The sequence below is a fragment of the Nelusetta ayraudi genome, unplaced genomic scaffold, assembly GCF_046127955.1.
Source record: "Nelusetta ayraudi isolate G7.1 ecotype Tasmania unplaced genomic scaffold, CSIRO-AGI_Nayr_v1 ptg000127l, whole genome shotgun sequence".
Taxonomy (NCBI): domain Eukaryota; kingdom Metazoa; phylum Chordata; class Actinopteri; order Tetraodontiformes; family Monacanthidae; genus Nelusetta; species Nelusetta ayraudi.
Window position 1 is genome coordinate 2,040,001 of NW_027466177.1, and position 22,516 is coordinate 2,062,516.

Consider the following 22,516-nt stretch of genomic DNA (forward strand, 5'->3'; position numbering starts at 1 on the left):
TGGCTGCACTGATGCCACAACTAATCTCAACTAGTCTCACTCTCTCTCTCACTCTCACACACAGACACACACTTTAAATATTTCAAAGTGCTCACAGCCGGGGCTATTTTCGGAGTCCTATCAGTTTCCATCGGAAGACGTAGTAACTCATTAGAGTCACATTCTTTCAGACTTCTGGTCAGGTGGAGATTATATCTTATGCATTATGGATTTCAGTTAAGTGAGGCGAAGGCTTGGATCGCAATGCGGCCGCTTTCTCTTTTCATTTCAGACTTGTATTATTATCACAAAGGGAGCGGTATTACACTTCTGGGATATACATTTATGTATGAATAAAGATATAGATATGGATATATGTAAACACAATGGCCTTTTTGTGACAATTAGCCAGCATTGGACAATATTTCCATTGTTTTTCTTTGATAAAACGGTGACGTTCACGAGTTTCTAAGCGCAGATGCAAGAAGGACAGAGAGAGAGAGAGAGAGAGAGAGAGAGAGAGAGAGAGAGAGAGAGAGAGAGAGAGAGAACAGCGATCCGTCCCTCCGAACAAACGAGGCTTTTCATTTGGCAGCCGTTTGCTTGTCAGGATCTGATGCAATGAAGTGTAATGACTGGACTGGCGACGCGCAGGAGAGCCAGAGTCCGTCCGTCCGACTGAGACCTCCCAGGCTTTCCTGGGATCACTTTGCAGTCCAGCAGGTATCGGAGGACGAGCTGGCTCGTCTCATTGAATCAAATCCGGTCAAAATCTTGAGCTTTGTCGTCCTGCTGTCGCGGCGTTGAATGAGGGTTGCATGTAACAATGTTTATTCTCAAAAGTCCCGGAACGCATCGGCCTGGCTTCCAATACCAGAATTCCAGCGGAGGCCCCGTAGGTTCAAAACAGTGTTTAAACGTCCTTTGAAAAACAACATATGCAGGCTGTGATTATGCGTGTTTCTGGAGACAGACCTGTGATTTCATGCTCACTTGGCTCTTGAGGTTATTCCTGGAACATGCCGCCGTACGCTGACGAAGTGTTTACGGCGTGCGGACCACACCTGCAGGGGTGTGTGTGTGTGTGTGTGTGTGTGTGTGTGTGTGTGTGTGTACCACAGCTTGGAAGAGGGAGCCACTGTGTGTTTTGGCCACCGCGGGACTCACTGGCACAAACGTGCAGCAAGACACAGCGGAGTGGAAGGTTACAGTCTTTTTTACCTAGTGGTTGAAAAGACTGTGTGGAATTCTTCAGTGCAGCTCAGAAATGCGGCCCGTCCACTTTTCACCTCTTTTGATGAAGCGGCGGTGTCGCCAGGGCTGCGATTAGTCGAGCTGCGGTGAGGCTCTCTGATGTTTCGCTCCACGCTACAGATATATGAGTCTGTTTCCGCCAATGCATCTTCATTGCCATGACTCCATACCATACTGGGCAGCCTGAGAACTGCATGTTTTTCTTGTTTTTCTTTCCTCCACCCCTGCAAGCCTAAGCTCCTTGACTGATAAGCTTGTTAACTGCATGTGTGGGTTTGGCCCGACATCTCATTTGTGTGGATGCACATGCCTGAAGTGTGTTTGGGGGAGAGATTTCACCAATTTGCCTTCTCTGAAGTCATTAAGGCAGTAGAAAAATTGCAGTGACTGACGGCGCTGAACTCTAATTTCATGTCTGAGGTCAGACACCAGAAATCTGCACCTCTGGATATGTTGCATTGACCAATACAGTCTTAAAGATCCTCCACTGTGTATTAAGTTGATAAAAAAAGAATTTAGCTATTATGTCAAATAAATCACAATGAGTTTTAAGTGCTTGAGAAGCACTGCATTTGAAGTTGTCTTTTGTACCTTGAGGCTGCCGAATATAAAAATGGAAAAACAAAACAATGAAGACTACCTGAAGAGTGCAATTGACAAATTTTGCATTTGCGGTAAAGACGTGGGTTAAGAGACGGCTAAGTTCACATATTCAGGACGCTGCCTGTGGGTCTATGGATTTGCGACACACTACGGAGCCGACGCAATCGCTCTGCAATCCGTCCGCGAAGGGGCCACGGGGAAAATCGGCGTGCCTTCACTCTCCCCCCAACACTCCCCCACTGGCTGACTCTCAGGACCTTGAAGGAAACACTGTGTCAGACTGGAAAACAAGTAGATTTCATACGGCTCCTCCTTTGCTGTGTAGTAGAAACTCCTCACTGTGAAGATGTGACTGTGGCAAAACGCGAATGAGACAATGTCTCATGTGAGGGAAATTAATTGATTCATTGAAGTCAGTCATCATAACAAATGCATTATTTTTTGCAGATGCATATTGTTTTTCTTTCTGTCCCAAAATGCTGTCAAAAACTACCAAATATGGGAGCCTCTCATTTGAACACATTCAATTGCATTGGCTAAGCCAAACATCTTGCTGCAAAAACTCAGAATGCACCTCCTGACATCAGTCCCCAACCAACGAACGCGCTGGCTGCTCTCTTTTTGCGTAACATTTTCTTTGAACTTTTCCAGCTGCGTTTGAGTTTTACTAGGACCTCTTAAGATTTACATCTCCTGGAGCTGCCTGTCAGTCTTTGAAGAGTTTGGAAGTGTTGCAATAGTTTTTTTTTTGTTTTTTGTTTTTTTAAACGTTTTTTATTCAGTGTTACTTAAGTTTCTCACTTGCGCACTGTGTATATATTTAAGCCTGCGAGTCTGTGTGTGTATTCTGCGAGTGCCAGAAGCGAGTGAAAGGACCTTCTTGTCAAACTGCACGACGCTGACCCTCAAAAATGTTTTCCTCGCCGAGTGACACAACACGCCGCCGATCTTACGCAGTCTTGTTATGTTTCCGTGTTTGCCCGCTCAGTCAAATGGGGACGAGTTCCTGTTTCCCTTCCTGTTTACACGATGATCCTGGGCGCCCTGCTGACTGACGGCTCCCCGACGTGCACTCCGCTGAAAACCTCACGACGAGCGGCTTTCCTCGGTCAAGCTGGGGGTAAAACTGGGCCATTTAGTCAAACTGATGTACTTGAGATTTTATTTTCAATTCACCGTTCAAATACTATGCCCACCCCCTCGCACCACCACCACCACCCGTCCCCTCTGCAAGCATAAGAAGCTCACATTCCTCTGCCCACACTGAAGTATTTTGTTTTCGTCGGTCCTCCTGCACAGCATGTTCGGGTTTTTTCCTCCCCTCCTCTTGGCCTCTTTTTTTTTTATTTATGCATGTGTGCTTTGGACCATATGTTTTGTCAGAATTCTCTAGAATTCTGACAAAACATCAAAACATTAAAAAGCTTGGTCTTAGGTCTTCTTTGCAGCAGGTTAAAGGCCCCACTTACATCCAGTGTGGGATTTTTTTTCACTTGTAAATGCCGTACAAGGACTTCTGGCTGCCTCCTGTGCTTTCATTTTAAAGATTTTTGCAGGCAAAAGGGTGAAACATCTGGCAATAACAGACCACCGCCAGGACCAAAACAGATCAGAATCACAAAGTGATGCACGTAAGACCTCGGGCGAGCTGAAAGTGACTAAATAGTCTGTTTTCCATTTCTGGCTCAACCCTCTGCAGCTGTCAGCAGCTTTGAGTCGGTCTAACTTCTCATAATTGAAGAATGAAGCCTAACGAGCTGCGGCACCGCCAAACCCGATCTGGTGTTGTTGCGCTTCGAGGTGAACACGCTGCCATGTTTTGGGGTCTCCACACACGACGTGTGGAAACGAGCGGAGATAATTATTAATGCTCCTAAACACCTCAGAGCAGTCGGTGAGGGGAGCGCTGAGACGCTGTCAAAGCAGATCGATACAGCCGGAGGAAGATGGGATGGGAGTTCAAGGAGAGAGGAACCGGGGGGAAAGGGCACAAACGGCAGCCGCCCCGGCGTGTCACCGACGAGGAGACGGTCTTTGTGCATAATTCCGCCGAGGTCCAGGGCCGCCGTTCATCACGGCCAATTGAGCGAGGAGGGAGGGGAGGCGACGTCGCGCTTTGTCCTCAGCGATTTTCCCTCGACCTTTCTGAACGACGCTCCCTGTCACCTCGCGACACTTTTAGCGGGAGCGAGTGAAAAGGTTTATGCATTTTTAAGCAGGCTGGGATGGCGGGCGGCTGTGTGAGGAAACTACATGTGTTCAGAGAAGGACGAGACATCTGTTGATCTGAAGGCTGGAGAAGAGAATAAAAAAAAGTTTTGCTATGCTGAAATAAATTTGGGTTTATATCACGCGTCAAAGCGATATTTCTAAAATTGCGATTTGCAGGGGTTTCCATTGAATGGTGTGAAGCGCATAAGCCAAAATTTCTGTAAACTCTCGTCCCGCTGGACCCCACTTTGAGGAGGATGGAGGTACAAAACATTTTGCGATAAATCTGCAGTTCGATTTTGTTTGCTGCCAAGAATGGTTGTTAGATTTCGATTTGATTACTTGTAACAAAAAAATATTCCGTCTCCTCCTCCGTCCAAACATAACGCGCCATTTTCTTCCTTCTTTCCTTCCTTCCTTCCTTCCTTTTTTCTCCCTACTGTAAAGGCTGGCTGACTGGTGGCTCAGTTTTAAGACCGACTAAACTACCTCCTTTCACTGGAGCTTGGCCTGATGAACCAGTGAGAGGTCAGCGTTGAAATAACAGCAATCTAGTGGCTTATGCAGAATGATGTAGGACACGGCCTCAACTGTGGGGGAGCTGCTGCAGAATTACAGGACTGGCAGTTGTTTTCACACACACACGCACACACACACACACACACACACACACACACACACACACACACACACACACACACACACACACACGGTGAAATGGCCGACTTGTTTACCTCATTTCCATTCATGGCAAGCGGCATCTTAATGAATTTAATTTAGTGAAAAACACACAATTTGTCGCCTGCGTATTTGAGAGCGAGAGCTAATGGGGCATCCCACCAAATTTACACGTTACAGATAACCGCTGCTTCTGCTCGAAAAAAAAAAAGAAAAAAGAAAAAGCCCTCGGAAATTGTGGAAATACTTAAGGAAGAGTATTAAGCCGAGCGATTGAAAGATGTTCTCCCGGCTCCGGCTGGCTGAGACGACGTCGGTTGTTGCACCGTGGGAAGCGTAGCATCCACTGCACGGCCCCTTTGTCACAATCGCTCCGTTCGTCTCTTGAAATGTACCCAATTATCCTCCAGATCGATATCAAATTGATGGAGTGCGCCACTCACCGGATCAACTCCCTTAATCGATGCCGCTGCTGCGGAGGGACGCACGGACGGATGAGCGAGCGAGTGGCGCCGAGGTCACTCGGTCCGCAAGGCCGAAGACGATGGGCCTTTAATTTCAACTGACATCCATGCCTTGGCCCTATTTTCTTTCCTTCTTTCCCTCTACCACCAACCCCAACCACCACCACCGTGCCCTCTTTTTAACCAAAAGACGGTCGAGGAGGATTTCCCATCAATCACTGAGCCTCTGGCGTGGAGCTCTGTGGATGAGAATATGAAAAGGTATAAATAATGAACCCGCTGCGGCTGCACGCTGCAGCGTGGGCCGGCGTTGCTGCTGGTTGCGTAACTCCTTCGGAATAGTCAGATCTCCCTCATTATTTCTCCCCGAGCTCTCAGTGGGTTGATCTGCCCCCGCCCCCGCCCCATCCCCCACCCAACACACACACACACACACACGCTTGTCATTTCCTTCTTGTCGAGGAGCATCAGCAGCGTTCCTCCTCTGGGGCGGCTGGCTGGCTGACTGGCATCAGCACCAAGACTCAGCCTGGGCCGCTGCACCAGCTGAGGCTGGGAAAGCAGGCCAGATCCGCCCACGTCTCCGTGTCATGGCGCGCAGCAGCAGCAGCGGTAGCAGTAGCGGTAGCAGCAGCAGCAGCAGGGGAAGCATTAGTACCAAGCACAGCACGGGTTGCCGGCTGGCTGCCCGAGTGGGTTTTATTTAGGTTGTCGTTTTTTTTTTTCTTTACGCGTTTAATCTCCGCGAGTCTTGAATCGTCCCCGTCGGGTTCCACCGAATGTCAGTTATGTAAGGCCATGTAGGATGCGTATATATTATGTATAAACCCACCCGGATGTGAGGCTGAGTGAGAAGAAAAGAAGGGAAATGTGATGCTGCTGTGGTTTCAGACGCCGCCGCCGCCGCTCCTCGGCTCGCTGTTCGGGGAGAAGTCGGGAGGTTTAATGGGAGTTTGTTTTATCACGCTGAGCTATTATTTCCTCGTCGGCACAGTTTACGCGAAACGGGTCGAGCTGTCGCGCTCGGCTCAGCCGAGTGTTCATGATGAAGAGGGAGGACTGCGGAGCTGGTCAGCTTTTAACCGCGCGTCGGTCATTTCAGGAGCAATAGAGAAGAGGCAGTTTTCGATGTAGGTTATTGTTAAAGTTACTGCTGAAGTTTTTGCACAACATGGGAGCACCGTCAGGCGTTGCTTTGCTAAATTCAAATAAGTTGTTTGCTCATTACAATTTCTCAAGTGTGAAGTTTTCCTGCCACATTTAAAAACTGACAAGCAAATTTATTTTTTAGAAATGGAAAATTTAAAAAAATTCTAATTTTAAAATGGTTATTACTGCAGGAGAGCAAGCGTGCTCAGCCTTGATCAAAGCCACCCGCTGACGTCAGCTCTCCCGGCGGCCGGCAGTGGCTGTGACTACCTGCTGAAGCAAGCAGTTAAAATTCCCCCACAGGAAGGGCAGGAAGCACCTCAGCATGTACTTCACCGCTGTTTGGTAAAATCGCCATCCGGACGTGGGTGGCAGGCTCGCTGGGGGTTACTGTGGGTCAAGCAGAGAGGACCGAGAATGCTTGTAGCCAATCAGATCGGGACTAAGACACCAAGGCCTTTTACTTTCACTCCCCACCTTTGTACACGAATATCTGTACTTTCTACTTCTTACACTGGAAAAACACGCTTGTTAATTTCGTGTTCAAAAGTGTTTCAAAGACACAAATTCAGTCGAAAGCAATTTGTTGTTGTTGTTGTTGCTTGAATTGCTATTTGAAATCTACTGCTGTGTACTTCAATATAAAAGTGGAGATTAAAAATTTAGAGGGAGATTATATTTTCGAGTACCTCGGCTTTGGGGTCACTCTGGTCACTTCAGTCCAGATTATTAGACTTTTTCATTTATGCAAAATGATCAACATCATTAATGGAAAAAATACTTTGTACTCAAGTACATGTCTGAACCGGTACCTTATTGCTTTTACTTGAGAAACAGTATTTCTTTCCACATTTCTTTCAGTATTCAGTACAAAAGGTAAATCTTTTTCACACCTCTTTTTAAAGAAAAGTTGTGAAAAGTTTTTTTCCCCGCTTGCGTTGACTTTTCTTTGCCACCAAACGGCCGCGTTCCCACTCTTGTCACCCTGCGCCCGGAGCCGTAGCGCCCTGCTCGCAGGGACTCCTCACAGGCTGACGCTGCCGTTACATCTGTCGCCCGTCCGACACACGCAACAACGAGGAGGGCTTCCCTCTCGCTGTCTGGCCTGTTGCTGCCAGTTAGAGGCAGAAACGGCTTCATCTGCAGGTGCTTTACTCCCCCCTCTGAGTGTTGTCAGCTTGACACATTAGATCTCAGGCTGCAGGCTAACAGTGCAGCCTGAGTGGACAGTTGCCTGCTCCCTATTCCAGCCGCAGACAAGCGAGTGTTCTACCTCGCGCGGTGTTATATAAGCCCCAGACAGCTGCTCCCACTTTTAACGCAAACGTCCCGCACTCAAAATAAACGTGCGCGAGGGCAGGGAGGCGGCTTATAATCCGCAAAAGAAATCAGCCCCGAGGCCGTGCGCGACGTCCACCGAGTCGCCGTCCCCCTTTTTGTTTTTTTTTTACGCGCAATCCAGCATCGACGACGCGTGCGTCAACTCCGCCAGCCCCGTTTTCCATCTGAATTATTTACGCTGCGCCTTCGTCTCACATTCACCTTCACGGCTCCCGCGGCGCTGCGCTCTTTAGCCGCGCGGCTGGGAGACTTAAGTGGGGCCTCGACACCTTTGACTGCCTCTTGGCTCAGTGTGATTCTGTGGCCTCTGATGGGAAGTCTTTAAGTTGATCCCCCCCCCCACCGTTTCCTGGCAGTTTTCTCTACGCGAGCCTGGCATAGATTCCTGTTGATTCCCTCATCGCCTTTTTCTGTCTGAAAATCTTGATTAGCTCCATGTTCTTTCTCCCCCTTTTTTTCCCCATGCTGTGGTAAATCTTGTTAAACCGTTTCTAAAGCGCTGTTTTTTGTTTTGTTTTGTTTTTATCACTCCGCTTTGACCGTTGCCATGTTTTTCGGATCCGAGACATAAATGGGATTAGAATTAACGTCCGTGACTAATGGCCATCGAGGCTACACGTAAAAAACAAAAGCCGCTTTAAACTCGGGTCAAACTCGGGTTTCTGACGGATGTCCCGACGTAGAGCGCTGGCAGCTAAACTTAAACCGCGGCCTTATTCCAAAAAGCACACTCGGACTGATCTACAGTCGAGAAAGCCCCCCCCCACCCTTTCCCCCTTTGAAAAGTGCTTGGCTTTGGTCCACGCTGGCGGGTCACGGGGGTGATTATCTCTTCCTGTCAGGAATGCTGAGAATTTCCTGCATCGCCCCCCCCACCCCTTTCCCTCTTCCGGCCTTGTGAGCGGCGGCGTCCGAACATGTGACGTTGGGGTGGTGGGTGGGGTAGGTTGGCGCGGCTGGCTCTGATTGACGAGCGAGTCTCTCTCTCTCTCTCTCTCTCTCTCTCTCTGCCGTCGAGTGGCGTTTTCGCAGCTCTCGTGCGAAGGTGGATGTGGGGGTGTCGGAAGTGAATTCATTTGCGAAATAATGTGCACCTGCTCCGAAGGGGCCGTGCAGCTTCCGAATGGAAGCGATTGATAAGAAAAAAAACAAACCCTCTCTTGTGACCACCTTTTAATTGCTTTTCAGTGTTTCCTGTTTACCGTTTTTGTGCTGCGTATTGATCATTTCTTTATTTTTCGCTGCTGGCGTCGGAGTCGCCTCCTCCTCCTCCCACTCCGGCTCCGTCTCCGCTGTTCGCGGAAGGCAAACGTTGCACTTTAACCTCCCTCCGTTATTCTCAGGGCTGACAAAAGCGGCATTACTATGCAGGCTGGGCGACTCCGGCTGCATTCCTGAGCAAGGGCACTGGAGGAGTGGGTGGGGATGGGGTGGAGGGGGGTGGGGGGGGGGAGTGAGTGGGTGGGGTGGGGTGGGGTGGTGGTGGAAGAAAAATACTCTGTGTGCTTTGGTCGCGTCAGTTCCGTGAACTATGTTTTCTCTTCATCTCCTGCGCACGTGGCCTCTCGCCTTAACATGTGAACGTATGCCACATGTGTGCGCGCGTGCACCACCCCCGCCCCCATCCTATCCCCACCCCGCCGCCCCTCGTCGGCCTGTGTTGCGCCAAAAGAAAGGAAACCTCTGTTTGTGTTGGGTGGCGGAGCACGAGGGGGGCGGAGTAAGAACCAGACCCAAGTATAGGCTGCCGGGCCGCAGCCCGACGCGGGTCTCCCCACCCATTCTGTGCCCTCCTCTCCCCCTCCGGTTCCCTCTTTCTTCTCTCCCACCTGTTTTTTTATTTTTTTTTTTTTGCCTTTTTTATTTTTTCCTCAAGGAGGCACACCAGGGGCGGAAAACACAGAGACAGTCTCAAAATGGAGGAGGAGGAGGAGGAGTGACAGGGGAGGGATGTGCCATGAGGCCAACTTTAGGGAGGCTGAGGAAGCAGCGAAAAAAAGGCCCGAAAATAAAACCCGATCGTGCATCGTTGAGTTGGCCCAGGTTGAGGCGTAACGATATAATTCAATCCATTGAGAAGATAATACTTCCGGCTGCTATTAAAATGACATTTTAAAAAGGTTAATATAAGGTTATAACACTCTTAACAAACACCCCTAACTTTTAAAACAGAATATTCTTATGATGTTTTCATGATATATGATACTGTTAGAGGCTCAGCACCTTAATACGACTTGCTATGTTAATGTTTGTATAGTACAGAGTCTTGAGGCAAACTTTATTATAAACTATATGTACGACACATTGCAACTCCTACCGCACGTCTGCAGTCAGCAGCACACTGCAAATGTCCAGTTATTTTAGAATAGAACGCCTTTATTAAGGCAAATCTCCAGTTACTTTGTTCTTAAGTTGCTAATTTTCTGCAACATCTCGTGGACAGTATGCATCCTCCAGTCCTCACACCAGCACCAGTAGCACCAGCTCGGCCTATCCTCGTCCCACTGCTGGCTCTCAGCAGCATCTTTTGGGGAACTTCCTCGGCGAGCGCAGCTCAGCGCTACAAAGCCAAGGGAGAACAAAGACGTGGAACTGCCCGCAGCCTGTCAGATCCAGTCGGAGCGGCCCGAGGACGGTTGGTGGCTTCAATCCGAAGCCTCGCAGTGGGGGACGGAGGGAGGGAGTGGCGGGAGGGGGGGGGGGGGGCGCTCGCAGCGCCGCAAACAACAAGCAGCCTCGGCACGCATGGCTAACCGGGCTGCCCACGTCACATGACTTCTGTACGTGTTAGCGGACGCGGCACGCTTTGAAAAGAGGACTCTGAAGTCAAATTCCTGTTTTTTTTTGTTGTTTTTTTTTAGGATTTCCTGAAAAAAAAAAAATCACCTCTGAAGCAATTAAAGTGGCAGAATTTCCAGTTTCGGGGGCACCTCGGGATAATTACACTGTCAGATTTCAGCCTGCGTGAGAGCGCCGGCCAAACCATCTATTTTTACCCATTCATCCTTGCAGACAGGAAAAATATAAAAAGTCATAATCCCGCGCTGGAAGATTTATAGGAGCTATCTGGGAGGAGGTGGTGGTGGGGTGGGTTGGGGTTGGGGTGCTGTGAAAGTAGGCCATCCCTGCAGAGGAGGCGATGACGACGGCAGCATCCAGGGACGTATATTTGTATTTGTATACAGCTCCTCCTCCAAGGAGCGCTCGGCCTCTGATTCACCCGCCTCAGCAGTCACACAAACGGGGCTTCCATCACCGGCGAGCTCCGTTTAAACAAGCGTGATATCGTGGCCACACTCGCCGACTCTCAAGGTCCTTTTTTTTCTCTTTTTTTTTTTAAAGTCGCCAGATGTCTTTATTTTTATCCCCCCACCTCATAACTCAAAGCGTCCATCCATCCCGCTCCTCTCTCTCCCTCTCTCCCGTGTCTTGATGTTAATTAACCGGACCGCGCTCCCAGAGGGCGACTCCGACGACGGGCTATTTTTGTCCCACTGTGCTCCCGATTGCGACGAGCCGATGCCTCGCCATGCTGTACGACGAACCGTCCGTCGTCAGAGTCTGCGTGCCTTGCGACTATTGAGCGGCGGCACTCGCCGGAGCTTTGAATGATCGGTTTTCTTTAGCATGCGACGAGATGCGACGGGTTGAAACGACATCGCTGTGTTGAAAAGGGAGGCCACATGTACGCTGTCAAGCATAGACAAAGACTTTCTGCTGTCACAGAGTACTGGAAGATTCCAGCTTTGTTTTGCATTCCAGCAGTGTTGGGAAGATTACTGTGCAAGTGCAACTGGTCAAAGTTACCCTATTGAACATGTAGTAGTATAAATATTTCACTTCCAAAATACATTTCGATACATTTTCTAAATTTTCAATAAATGTTCTCAACTGTTGAGACCTGACAGTGATAATCTTTCAGCGGTACTCCGGACAACAACAATAACAAAAAAACAAACTTCAGTGTTTCTTATTACTGTGAGATCATTCTGAGATACAAAATCAGACCGGCATTACCTACTATCTTTTAAATCAGCAAAATCAGTCAGATTGTTGCAAAGATATTTGTAAAATTTGGTCAGATGTAATTCAAATTGTTAAGTAACTGTTACTTAATTACATTGTTCCCAGTATTTTAACTGACTGCAATTATCTTTATTTTGTAATGAGATTACCTAACTCGTTACTACCCAACACTGCATCCTAATCATCTTCAGCTCCATATCCTGAAGCAGGAAAAGGGAAAAAGGCATCAAAGCTGGCATCAGAACGGGGATAGATAATTGGCATCGGCATCTTATAGGAGCGACTTCAAAAAAAAACCCCACCGTCCGCCGGCGTGCTTTTAAGAAGACATAGAACTCGCTCCGCTGCAGAAGAAAATCTCACACTCTTGTCTCCCATCTGCTTTGTGCTTCTCCCCGCCAGTCTCCCAGTCCAACAGCAGCCTCAAGAAGCACCGCAGCCGCAGCATCTTCAGCCCCTTCTTCTGCTGCTTCCGCAACTACAATGACTACCACGTGGAGCCGCCGCCCGCCAACAACAAGACGCTCTCGCTGCCGCCGATGCCGGAGGAGAACGGCAGCCCTCCCAAGGTGAGCCTCACACACGCACGTCGCACAAATTGCGCAACATCCGCAGACGGAGAAGGAGAGAGCGGGAATCGGTTAACGCGAGGCAGGACTCGAGGGATCCGCTAACGAGGAACACTTGTTTGGTTTTCGCAGCAGAGAGCTTGTTAAGCTTTGCCTTTTCCCGCCGAGCGGCCAGGCGGCAGCGGGGAGGAGGGGCGGCAGTAGGGCGGCCGACCCATACCCCCCCCCCACCCTCCCTCTGCATATTTTTCCAGCTGCGGCAAACCCCCTGAACCCGGGGGTTGTTTACCATTCGCTGCTTGAAAATACGGGCTTGCCTCCCCTCTCGCATTCTTCCACACACACACACACACACACACACACACACACACACACACACACACACACACACACACACACACACACGTGCGTAACGCAAGGAGCACAGAGTGCGCTCACAAGCAAGCTGCTGCGCACGCACGCCCGCCCGCTCGCTCGGATTCTTTTTTCTTTTTTTGGGTGGGTGGGGGAGAGGGGTGGGTGTTGAGGGGGGCGTAGTAGCTTGCGCAACTCCTGCACAACCCGTGGCAACGCATGTGTGCGCACGCACTCGCGTACAGCTTCTTTAATCCCCATAGAGTGGGCCTTGTGTGCGGCCCGGTGTGTGATGGATGGTAGATGGAAGGTTGAAACCACTGCTCTCCCTCTCCTTCTCTGAACAGTACAAAGGTTCAAAGAGAAAGGGGGGGGGGGGGGTGACAATAAAAACACGGGTGCACGGCAGCTGTAAAGGGAACAGAACCCCGATCAGACGTCCCCGCTCCCATTGACCGGGGGACGTCTCACACTGGGGTGACGGAGGCCCAGCGTGAACCCAGCAAACCCGGCCATAAAAAGCCTTGTTGTAGCGAGAGCTGCTGGAGGTTTTTTCCCTCTGGAGCTGGGTGGCTGCCACGGTCCGTCCCGCCAGTGTGCTGCTGCTGCTGCTGGATCTCTGGCCAGTTGTGTTTGTTCCTATGGCAGCTCTGTTTGCTCTTAGGCGAGCTGTTCTCCCCTTCTGTAACACTCCCTGCTGCCCCTCCACCACCAACACCACCACCACCACCTCCTCCTCCTTCTTCTCCCCGCCGCCCCTCTCTGTATCCCACCCATTGGGTAATTAGAATATTGATGTCGTTTATTTTCTTCCTGGAAATGATCTTCCACTGTATTTTTTTCCCCCCTTGTCGCCTTCCCGCTTCTCTCCTCTTTCCCCTCCCTCTTTCTCTTTCTCCTTGTTTGCTCACACCAGTGTGACCAGGTCCAGGTCATCCCCATCCCCAGTGTATGTATTATTGTCACTATCCTTTTGTTTTCCTTCGTCTCCGCTCATCATCATCCCCAGCTTGCATGCGGACACCGACTGGCTCAGATAAAATCTTCCGTCTCTTCCGTCTGCCATGCAGCTCGTGGTGCTTTGCCTTATGCACAGATGGCCAACGCACACAGGAGGACTTAAGGCGATTCGGCACTTATGCGTTTACCATAATTTAAGTATTCTCTACTCGAATGTGGTACGGCCGACATTTTGAATAGAACAGATGGAGGAAAACATATATTCACAAAACTCGAAGGAAGGTGCAGAATGACAGACATAATAGTGGTTCAAGTGTGTCATATGTGTACATGTGTTGTAATATGTAGATCCAATCCGAAGGAAGGATTGAATCTAAGGATGTTTACGGATGCACTGTGCAGCAAACCAAAAAGCCCAAACCACGAAACTCCAGATTAAAAGAGATTTATGCGTTTGTCCTGCCGGACAAAATCGAGATTTTCCACCAAATTGTGAATGAACTACTGATTATTAAAGCATTAAACCAGGAGCTTAATCAGTTGTCTGTGATGTATCCGTGCTGCATAGTTATCTGACTAGTCAAATAGTCAGATGTCTAAACAACATCTTGCTGACACTGCAGTTCATTTGACTACTTTGGACTTTGTAATTCAGGATATTTACACCGACTCTTATACTGATTTAAAGTCGTGTTTGTCTTTATTTTATTAATAAACAAGGTGGAATTTTACACTGCAGAGAGAGATGCACCAACCAAGAGTTTTTTGTCACACTTAATTTTCATATTTATCCTCAAGATACTCATTGACAGTGACCTTGCCTAAGTGACCATTCAAGACTGTACTGGGTGTGCAGCACAGCACAGTGAGCTGAGAATATCGCCCCCTGCCCGTGGCCTTGGGTGATGGCTTTCTTATTTATTTTATTTTTTATGACAGCGCAGCCTCTTGCTGAAAATGTCAAGGTTCCTCACGGCTTTTTTTTACTTTATTTGGTTGACCTGCACGCGTAAATCAAACCTCCAGGGTCTGACAGGAAGTCACGCAGTGTTCCTGCGAGCGGACGGGGAACTCTCGCCGTGATAAATCAGCGTTGAGGCAAACTCAGATAAGACACAGTCAGCCTGGCCCCCGGAGACACACTGAAACACTGACGTCGCTGGCATACTGAACGGGAGCACGTGTGTGTTTGGCTGCAGGTCCTGCTGCTCACCTTCTTACGGATTGGCCGGTGTGTGTGTGCGTGTGTGCATGTGCGCCGCCTATGGCCACACCATCTGCCTGTCTGTAACCCAAGGCGCGCTTGGCAGAGGACATTATTGTTTCTCTTTTTCATTTTTTTTCTTTCCCTGCCTGACCCTGAAGGCAGCACAGTCACAGAGCTCAGTCAAAGTGAGGTAATGCAGCCAAAATAGCAGCAGGGAGTCCAAACAGTGAGCGGCGAACGTCAACAAACACAGACAATTCTGATGCTGGCTGGCGTGTGAATATCAGTGCAGCACCAATAACGGGCATTTTTTTTTTATGAATAAAATTGTGCTTGACCTTCTCCAGCACTCCTACTGAGCCATCATAACACCTTCAGCAGGAGTGTTTTGGAACACGTCCCTCTCCAACAGATCTCCGCTTTTAATAACGAGTGTTTTCTTTGCTCGGTTTTCCTTCTGCCTCCGCAGCCACCAGCCAAGTTCCTCCTGCCAGAGGTCAGTATAGCAGACTACGGCAGGAACTGTGTCGTCATAGACCTGGACGAGACCCTGGTGCACAGCTCCTTTAAGGTAATTCGCCGCAAACAATCAGCCTTCTCGCCCCGCGTCACCGTCGCCTGGCGCTCCCATTTCGCATTTCGCAGCCCTCGCGGGGATAATAGGATTATACAAGAGCGGAATTGCGGTGACGCGAAGGTCTGAGAACAATTAATAACAAGGTGCCGACGAGCTCTTTCAGCGTCTTCCAAGCGTGAATTATAGCCGGGAAAGTGTGTCCTCCAGGGATTTTGCGCAAGCGCTCTAAACAGTGGTTACAGCAGCAGAGCAGAGCCAGTCTATCTTATGTCATAATAAGGTTGGCATGACAACAAGGACACCCTCGTTGGCAGCGCATTGTGCTGAAAGTTACCTGTAGTTTACTCAGTGGATCCTCAGCACAAAGGTGCATGTGGCAGGTTGCAGTAGCTGCGTTTCCATTACAATTAGAATTGCGCAAAACCTAAATATTGCATTAAACAAACTGGTAATGGAACTTCGAAAAACCCGATTTGTCAAGAATTACAGCTTTTGCGCTCCACACCATTCAGTGGAAACATCTGCATGGTGCAATTGTACTTTGTCGAAATTTTAGAAATATCGCCTTTATTTTGCAAAAAACTGTAATGGAAACACAGCTAGTGATTGTATTATGTTTTTTCATATCAAATGAATAACCGCAATCTGAATAATTCTAACATGCCAGTCAGAAGGTCAGTGCTTGTCTCAAACATCAAACTACTGGCACAGTGGATACAGTTAAAGAGGTGTGTTGATATAAGTTCAGATAAAGCAACTTTAAATTCAAAACAGACAGTTTGCTTTTCTTACAGCCACAGTTGCTCCATTAAACCGCAAAATGAAACGGTTGTTCTCCTGTCGGTTACATAAATGAACTGAGTGACTCGCGTGGCTGCTCATTTACATACGTTCCGATCAAAGAGCTCCTCTGCTGACACACCTGGCATACCTGGTGACCCACTTCAGCCTCAGCTGATCTTATTACGCCCATGTCACTTGTCCCAAAGCCAAAGTGGTGTACAGTTTAAAAAAAAACAAAAAACAGTTCAAGCTAAAGACCGCTGGGGCCTCCGCTCCGGTTTTATTCAACGGGGAAAGAAAAGATGAAGTGATTGAAACACTTGTGAAGTGAAGCGCTTTTATTTCTCGACACTAGGGGCAAGGGGGTGAACACTTTGATGGGAAGAGGAGGGACAACGGCTCTTGGCACACCCATTTTTTGTCATTTCCCAGCAGCTAGGCCAGCATACACGCGCGCACACACACACACACGAACGAGTTGGTCAGGGTGTGTCCCGCATATAAATATCGCAGCGATCCTGAATAATATTCTTACTGTTCCAGTTCGACCTTTTCTTTCTTTCCTCTCACTATGATGAAACAGCAGTTTCACTCTCAGTCCGTCTAAACGCTGAACCACCTCAGAGATCGGCGCGAAATGGATTTCCGAGCGTTCAATAAATCAGATTCCCCTGGTAGAGTCAGGAGAGAGCGGACCGGGACGGAGAGACAGACACACATCATGCTGCAGGGTTGCCAGGTGCTCCTTATTTATGCGCCCCAACCCCCTTTTTTTTCCAGTAGCGATGTTACAGGGCTAATCTGGGATGGTGCATGTGACACGAAGGGTTGTTTCATTTGGAAAAAAAAACAACAGGCAAAGTGACATGGGGTGGGGGTGGGAGTCATTTCACATGGCGCGCAGATGGAAATAGACTAGAAAAGAAGCGTTACACAACACGTCACATACTGTATGCAGCTTGGTGTGCGCTACGGCTGAGAAGATAATTTCACAGCCTTCGTTTGGATCGGAATCCACCGGGTGGTGTAACAGTGGCCGCGCGGGCAGCGATATACCGCGTATAGTATGTTATGAATAGATTAATATATTGTATCTGGAAAGAAGCGCATTGTTCTTTTTGAAAAACACTAAATAGTGTGTGAACACTTTTTTTGACTGCTCTAATTATGGCCTTCAGTCCAGTGCGGTGACTTACCCCCGGCTGCAGGGACTTGATTCCTTTCAGTCACAAGTGGTGCCCAGTCTCCAGTGAGGTACGCCTCTCTCTGCTGAATCTCGACGGTGCTGGAAGTGTTTGATGCCAAATCTCTGCACAAGCATCAAGTTGGTCTCTTTCACAACATAGAGGTGGTGGGGGCAAGAGACAGACACAGAGTTAAAGTCATCTTTTTTTCTTTTTTTTTTAGCAATATTGTGTGGGAATGGTTTGATAAAGAAAACTTCAACAGCTCATCATCAGCTTACTTGATAATGACTAAAGACTTCTTTCTGGATCTAGTGCCCTGATTGATGGCTGCTAGTTAATATCAGCACGGCACATGTCACCGCTGGTCACAACAACAGAGGGAAACTCTCTGCGACACTATGAATATAACTGTAGGCTGCCAGTGATCACTATCCAGCATTGATAAAGAGCCTGTCGTCAGAGAGGGGGAGTTTTGCCTTCTTATACAAATAAATCACATTATAATAACATTATGATAATATATATTATATTTACATTACACGTTGTTCATTGTGAATGCAGTTTCAGTCAGTGGGACAATAATGAGGAGGAAAAGTCTGAGAGAACCCACTGGCTCTCAACAACACCCGGAAGTGTGTTTAAGCGTAACTGGACATATTGTAGTAAATAGTCAAACAGACAAACTGCCTGTCAGGGGGCTGTAGTATTTACCGGGGCAGAGAGGAAGAAGAAGTGCAGTCCACACAGTTCCGCTGGGAGCCTGGTCAGGCGTGAAGCAGCTACAAGCTGCTGAGCGTCATGCTGGCCTGATTACAGGGGCTGGGCTGCAGGTGTGCTGATTAGCTGAGTGAGGCCAGGTGTGTGTTGAACTTGTGGCTGTGACAGACTGACTGACAGAACCGTTAAAAAAAAAAAAAAAAATCCTTCCCCTGCCGTTCCAGCTATTACCAAGTAAATTATAATCCTAACACACTTCTGAATAAAGATGTGCACACGCAGTCAACAAAAGTAGCATAGCATGTAGCATGAAAACAAAAATCCCGCTAGTGTGAACATTAACCAGAGCTGAACTTCGTCGTTATTTTTGTATTATTGACAGACCAAACACCTGTCGTGACAGAGGCTCTATTGTCTCACCGCCGCCGCTCTAACGGCACAGTGTCGCACAAATTGTCCAGGCGTCAAAGCCATGGTCGCAGCGCGGTTTTTGTAGCAAATGCTCCCCCTGTTGGACAGTGCTGGAGCTGACCGGCTTATGCGCCGGGGACAGTGGAACTGAGGCATAAGTGGCTTCAAATTCTCAGCAATGTCGTCTTAGAAGTTCTGTGGTTATTTTGTATGAACACATTTTTTTTTTTTTTTTTTTTTTAATATAGTTGTAATTTAATAAATGAATATAAAGCAACTGTATTCAATTGTAAAAATTGAGGCATGTCTGTATTATAAGGTTGCGATGTTGACAAATGTCCAACTATCATGCTGTAAAATGCACAGGATAGACAGACACACAGACAGACAGATAGATAGAATGCTACTACTGTCATAGTCAAGCTTTTAAATGACAAAAATACCAACATAAATGAATGATAGTGAGCAAAAAGCACTGTTTCAGTCGTCCTTGTTGCTGCAAAAGCTGACGACAGTTGGGGGAACCTTCCTCACACTTGTTTTTCCGTCTGCGCTCCGGCTGCTTTTCATTCCTCTCCCTTTCTGGAACGGCACGGCGGCGCCTCCCACCTCCTCCTTTCATCCTCCTCAGCTTCGCGCCGCTCGTCTTCCTCCGCTCGTCCTCCCCCTTAGTCCCCTCCGGCACCCGCGGCTGCACCTACAGAGCGCTTCCTCCCCCGTTCCGACTCTCTCTCCCACTTCTCTCTCGCAAAGACACCGAGTGATTGCAGGGAAAACTGGCGGTGTTCCTACTGTCGCTGTTCACACGTTCTGTTGTTCTGACTCCCAGGATTGTCTTCACAGTCCCACCGCTGCTTTCAGCACAAGGAAGCAGGGATGCAACCAAAGGGAAACAACATCCATCCTCCAAACCTTACCGTGTGGTTTCCCGCTAAAAAAAAAGCACAATAGATTTTTATTTATTTCTCTCCTCCTTGTCCACATGCAGCCCATCAGCAATGCAGACTTCATCGTTCCAGTGGAGATTGACGGGACCATTCATCAGGTACTGTTGATCCACTATGGATCCAATATATCATCAAGTGTTGGCTTGAATAAAGAAATAAATTAATAATCAAAAATAAAGATTTCCTTTGAAAGCTCTAATTTGAAACAAGAAAATATTTACATGACCATCAGACTGCGTAGGGAAGCTGGACTGAAAAGTCTTTGTGCTGGCAAACTGAGAAGAGATGACCTCCACAAGAAGACAACCTGAAGACCAACCGCCACCCCTGATCTTGCTGTGACCGGGTTCAAGTAATCCAGGATAGGCTTTCTGCATCGGCCTCGGCCTATGCTTGATTACTTGTTTCTGGCGGCGGCAACAAACCAACGAGGAGCCACTGGAGGCACCGGAATCTTGCCGTCACATTCTACGTGCAAGCTCACGTTTGTGTGAGAGGAGGAGAGGAAATCCTTTGAAAGCTCTCGTCTCTCCCGCAGGTGTACGTGCTGAAGAGGCCTCACGTGGATGAGTTCCTCCAGAAGATGGGGGAGCTCTTCGAATGTGTTCTCTTCACGGCGAGCCTCGCAAAGGTTTGTCCATTTCCATCCATCTGGCACGTCCGTGATTGCACACACCTGATGGTTTTTTTTTCCCTTTAGTATGCCGACCCAGTGGCCGACCTGCTGGACCAGTGGGGGGTGTTCCGCTCGCGGCTCTTCAGGGAATCCTGCGTTTTCCACAGGGGAAACTACGTCAAAGACCTCAGCCGACTGGGCCGGGAGCTCAGCAAAGTCATCATCATAGACAACTCGCCTGCCTCCTACATCTTCCACCCCGAGAACGCCGTAAGTCACTCGCGAGCAGCGCCGACAGTTTACTTATCAAGAACGGGAAGTGAGAAGTCGTTACACTCTGGGCAAGACTTGCAATGAACACAAGGGGGCGACATACAGCCAATAGGAAGCGTTGGCCTCCTGACCCATAGTGACGGACTTCATAGGTGGCTTCAAATCAGAGATAATTAATATATAATTTTAATTGATAATTAAAGGTTTTGTTAATGGGTAATTGATAATTGATAATTGATGCCATCAAATCAGATAAACACAAATGATTGAGGAAATGCTCCATCTGGTGTGTCACCATATGACATAATTCAAATCAAGGCATGGGGGGAATCCAAGTGGCTATAAGGTTATTTTTAAATTTTGGATTATGCAAACATCACTCAAAGTGAAACTCTGCTAGGGCAGGAGTCAGTTAGTCAGAGAGTGAACAAGGTGGGTAAATTAGCGATGTATCTGCGAGACGCATTGTCACCTCTGATCTGAGAGCAGCACCGAACCGGAGGCGGCGTTCCCGCTTCTTTGAGATTTCTCTGCTGCCACTCCTCTTCCTGCCTTTGATGCACCCCCGCCTCACGCCCTCATTTATTATTTACCGCGGCGCTCGCGTCGTCTCCATCCCCTACTGTGCACCGCCGCCGTAGCTTGTAGCTTCGAGTTCGACACCGGCGTTTTGATCGACTGAATCGTTTCCGCACGCAGGTCCCCGTGCAGTCGTGGTTCGACGACATGACGGACACGGAGCTGCTGGACCTGATCCCCCTGCTGGAGGGCCTCAGCAAAGAGGAGGACATCTACAGCCAGCTACAGAGTCTGAGGAACAGGTAGCAGGCGGCTCCCTGGCGGCCCCCTGGACCTCACCACCCTGTTCTCCAGCCGGGCCTTGCACTCCCGTTCCAGCTGACGAGACATTCGCTCTGAGCTCGACGCACGATGAAAATCTAAAGGACAATCGGCGTGCGGTGTGGAGTCTTGCCATCTCAGCGTCGCTGGACTCTTTGTACAGGACTCCTACTGACAGATGATTATATTGAACTGTACATATTATATGTTTCTAAGAGCAAGACAAACACAAAAAGTAATTTTTCTATCAGAGACGATCAAGTGATATTTTAGTTACCAGAAAATAATCAGACAGACGGATTGAGGAGGGTTTTTTTTCCTTTTCATGAGAACTGGGTGACCTTATGTTTTGTTTGTTTGCCGCGATGCGCCGGCTGTCGTCTCTCGTCCGACCTTTTTTGGTTGTTTTTTTTTTTCGTTCAAACAACTGTGATCTATCTTCTCTTGCAGGATGAAGTGCCTTCATTACTGTGTGGAGTTCGTCGTCGTCGGGGTTAAGGGGTGCACATTTTTCTATGCTGCATATCTACTCAAGTCTCCTCAAAGTAAATGAAAAGCAAGTCCTTGAATTGAAGTCATCGCAATCTGAGCATAACGGGGAAAGTCGATTTCTATAAATGTAACCAGTTAGCCAGGTAGACCCGAGTGACTCTTTTTAATGTAAATTCTAACATAATTTCACCATTCAGTGTGATTTGTGGCAGAGTGGCATCACTTGACTGTGAAATGATCAATCCCTGAAGCTACCGAAACCCTTCTTTAATGTAAATCAATGAAGGATTCCTTGGGTGATGCCACTGTCCAACAATAAATATTAAACCTTTGATGGAAGTATTAAAATTAGCTTAAAAAATACATGATGATGATATTTATTGGGGAGGGAAAATGGGTTGGGGACATTGTAAAGACTGCTGTTTAAATCGTACTGTACAACATAATTAAAGTTGCAGGTTTGCACACTGTCACTGTAGTGTGATGACTCTTGTTGCTTCTGTGCTGATTTCCTGTGTGAAGCTGGTACCCAGCTGGAGCTGTTGAAAGTTATGGTAATTTCTGCAGTTGTTTCCACAACGACTGCTGATAATCTCCTCTTTTGCATATCGCTGAACTTCAATTTTGACAACCTGTGAAGCCATTTTGACTTGTGTAGTATTATCATTGTTTTTTTTTACATAAATAAACTACCACAACAACATTAAATGCACCTTTTACACGAGAAGCATGGAACGAGCAAGAGTTTCAAGAGGGTCAAAGGGCCCGGACTCTGCTCTACAATGATCTGCAGGCATATTAATAACGCGGACATAAACTGGTTAATGTGCAACCGAGCAGGAGCTTAGCTTCATGTGATAACCCTCTGCGAGTTTTGA

The 22,516-nt window shown here is 48.1% G+C and overlaps 2 protein-coding genes and 1 long non-coding RNA gene across 3 annotated transcripts in view; 2 read left to right on the forward strand and 1 right to left on the reverse strand.

Moving 5' to 3' along the window:
* ctdspla (CTD (carboxy-terminal domain, RNA polymerase II, polypeptide A) small phosphatase-like a) overlaps positions 1 to 22,111 on the forward strand; it is a 24,583-nt gene extending 2,472 nt beyond the window's left edge. Inside the window, exons 2-7 of the mRNA XM_076050510.1 lie at positions 12,108 to 12,274; positions 15,265 to 15,366; positions 19,459 to 19,515; positions 19,956 to 20,048; positions 20,118 to 20,303; positions 21,006 to 22,111. Of these exons, the coding sequence (XP_075906625.1) occupies positions 12,108 to 12,274; positions 15,265 to 15,366; positions 19,459 to 19,515; positions 19,956 to 20,048; positions 20,118 to 20,303; positions 21,006 to 21,131 (731 nt within the window). The 3' untranslated portion in view covers positions 21,132 to 22,111. The remainder of the gene's footprint in view (positions 1 to 12,107; positions 12,275 to 15,264; positions 15,367 to 19,458; positions 19,516 to 19,955; positions 20,049 to 20,117; positions 20,304 to 21,005) is intronic.
* plcd1a (phospholipase C, delta 1a) overlaps positions 1 to 22,516 on the reverse strand; it is a 46,695-nt gene that overhangs the window by 1,839 nt on the left and 22,340 nt on the right. The gene's annotated exons all lie outside the window — the stretch shown is intronic.
* LOC142904418 (uncharacterized) lies at positions 16,471 to 18,365 on the forward strand. The gene is made up of 2 exons (XR_012929398.1): positions 16,471 to 17,294; positions 17,448 to 18,365. It is a non-coding gene; the product is annotated as an uncharacterized LOC142904418 (long non-coding RNA).